Genomic DNA, 2,457 nt, shown 5'->3' with positions numbered 1-2,457 from the left:
CAAATGTTTTAGGGTAAGTGTTAAGGTGGGTGACAACTCTGACTTGTGTCAGTGTGTGAGGCTGTTATGGGGGTTAAATATGTGTAGTGAGTTATTGTCTCAGTGTTGCACTCACTGATTGTCAAAGACGGTGATTGGGGAAGGGAACCAGGGGGTGATTGGTGCAGGAAACCAGGCTGTGATTGGTGCAGGGAACCAGGGGGTGATTGGTGTAAGGAACCAGACAGTGATTGGGGCAAGGAACCATGGGATGAGTGGTGTAAGGAACCAGACAGTGATTGGGGCGAGGAACCAGGCAGTGATTGGTGTAGGGAACCAGGCAGTGATTGGTGCAGGGAACCAGGGGGTGATCGGTGAAGGGAACAAGGCAGTGATTGGTGCAGGGAACCAGGGGGTGATTGGTGCAGGGAACCAGGCAATGATTGGTGCAGGGAACCAGGCAATGATTGGTGAAGGGAACCAGGCAATGATTGGTGCAGGGAACCAGGCTGTGATTGGTGCAGGGAACCAGGCTGTGATTGGTGAAGGGAACCAGGCAATGATTGGTGAAGGGAACCAGGCAGTGATTGGTGAAGGGAACCAGGCAGTGATTGGTGCAGGGAACCAGGCAATGATTGGTGCAGGGAACCAGGCTGTGATTGGTGAAGGGAACCAGGCAATGATTGGTGAAGGGAACCAGGCAGTGATTGGTGAAGGGAACCAGGCTGTGATTGGTGCAGGGAACCAGGCTGTGATTGGTGCAGGGAACCAGGCAATGATTGGTGAAGGGAACCAGGCAATGATTGGTGAAGGGAACCAGGCAGTGGTTTGTGTTCGGAGATAACAATTGGTGAAGGGAACCAGGCAGTGGTTTGTGTTCGGAGATAACAATTGGTGAAGGGAACATTAACATATTTCGGAAGATCTCAGAGAACACCTACCTGACAGACACACACAATGCTCTCTGGATTCCATGCTCCCGTCCCATCCCAAATCCTTATCCTGACCCCTTCCAAGTGCTATATAGTCGTAATGGCATGGCACTCTTCCCCCCTGATAATTCCATTCCCTCTGGGAACTCCAGCCTACAAAATAGACGTGAATAAAATGATTAAAAATGAGAATGATTAGTGAGAGATGGAGAGAAAGAGTCAGGGCGGCACGGGAGCGGCTCGCCGGCCAAGTGACTTCCCTGAGACACGCTAACGATGCGCCCGCGTATAATTAGAGACCAACCAATGATTAAACACTTGTAAGACGCTGCTGGAAATCTTCGTCTTGGTCCATATACGGTACTAGCATAAGGACGATGACACCTTGTCCCACACACACACACATCAGGGCACCGGGGTGGCACCAACACACAGGAACGGAGTGCCACAGACAGACAGACAGACGGCTGTGGCGTGGTGGCAGCAGCTGGTTGGTAATGACAAAGTCTCTGATTGGCAGCGAGCCAGGGCGGGCGGGCGGCGGCAGGCAGGCAGGCCTACGGAACCCTTGGGCTGGTCCCAACACCCACACTACTCCCGTCACCCGGCCACACTGCTTTGTTGTTAGTGGTGTTAGTGGTTCATTAGCAGGCCGGGGTTAGTGGTCTGTTGTTAGTGGTTCATTGGCAGGCCGGGGTTAGTGGTCTGTTGTTAGTGGTTCATTAGCAGGCCGGGGTTAGTGGTCTGTTGTTAGTGGTTCATTGGCAGGCCGGGGTTAGTGGTCTGTTGTTAGTGGTTCATTGGCAGGCCGGGGTTAGTGGTCTGTTGTTAGTGGTTCATTGGCAGGCCGGGGTTAGTGGTCTGTTGTTAGTGGTTCATTAGCAGGCCGGGGTTAGTGGTCTGTTGTTAGTGGTTCATTGGCAGGCCGGGGTTAGTGGTCTGTTGTTAGTGGTTCATTGGCAGGCCGGGGTTAGTGGTCTGTTGTTAGTGGTCTGTGTTTTATTAGTGTTGTGTAGTTAGTGGCCTGGTGTTAGTGTTGTGGTTGTTAGTGACACTAATGTTGTGTAGTTAGTGGCCTGTTGTTAGTGCTTTGGTCTTAGGGCTTCATTAGCAGGCCCGTGTTAGTGGTCTGTTGTTAGTGTTGTGTAGTTAGTGACCTGTTGTTAGTGTTGTGTAGTTAGTGGCCTGGTGTTAGTGTTGTGTAGTTAGTGGCCTGTTGTTAGTGCTTTGGTCTTAGGGCTTCATTAGCAGGCCCGTGTTAGTGGTCTGTTGTTAGTGTTGTGTAGTTAGTGACCTGTTGTTAGTGTTGTGTAGTTAGTGACCTGTTGTTAGTGTTGTGTAGTTAGTGACCTGTTGTTAGTGTTGTGTAGTTAGTGGCCTGGTATTAGTGTTGTGTTGTTAGTGACCTGTTGTTAGAACTGTGTAGTTAGTGATGTTATAGCCGTGACCTTTGTAAACACAAGCCAGCTGGCCAGCCTCTACTCCCCCCCCCCTCACTAATTATACGCATCATATATCTTCACAGCTAATTAATTACGCACACTGT

At 50.6% G+C, this 2,457-nt stretch overlaps 1 protein-coding gene across 1 annotated transcript; it reads left to right on the top strand.

Moving 5' to 3' along the window:
- The first annotated feature begins 250 nt into the window (after positions 1-250).
- Positions 251-823, top strand: LOC138356696 (A-kinase anchor protein 5-like). Its single transcript, XM_069312894.1, has one exon. It carries the CDS (start codon positions 251-253, stop codon positions 821-823), a length of 573 nt encoding a protein of 190 aa, XP_069168995.1.
- Positions 824-2,457: the final 1,634 nt, after the last annotated feature.

Source organism: Procambarus clarkii, chromosome 73 (genome assembly GCF_040958095.1).
Source record: "Procambarus clarkii isolate CNS0578487 chromosome 73, FALCON_Pclarkii_2.0, whole genome shotgun sequence".
In the NCBI taxonomy this organism is placed as follows: Eukaryota; Metazoa; Arthropoda; class Malacostraca; order Decapoda; family Cambaridae; genus Procambarus; species Procambarus clarkii.
Note: the sequence above shows the minus strand (reverse complement) of the source record. Positions and strands in the feature narration are given on the sequence as shown.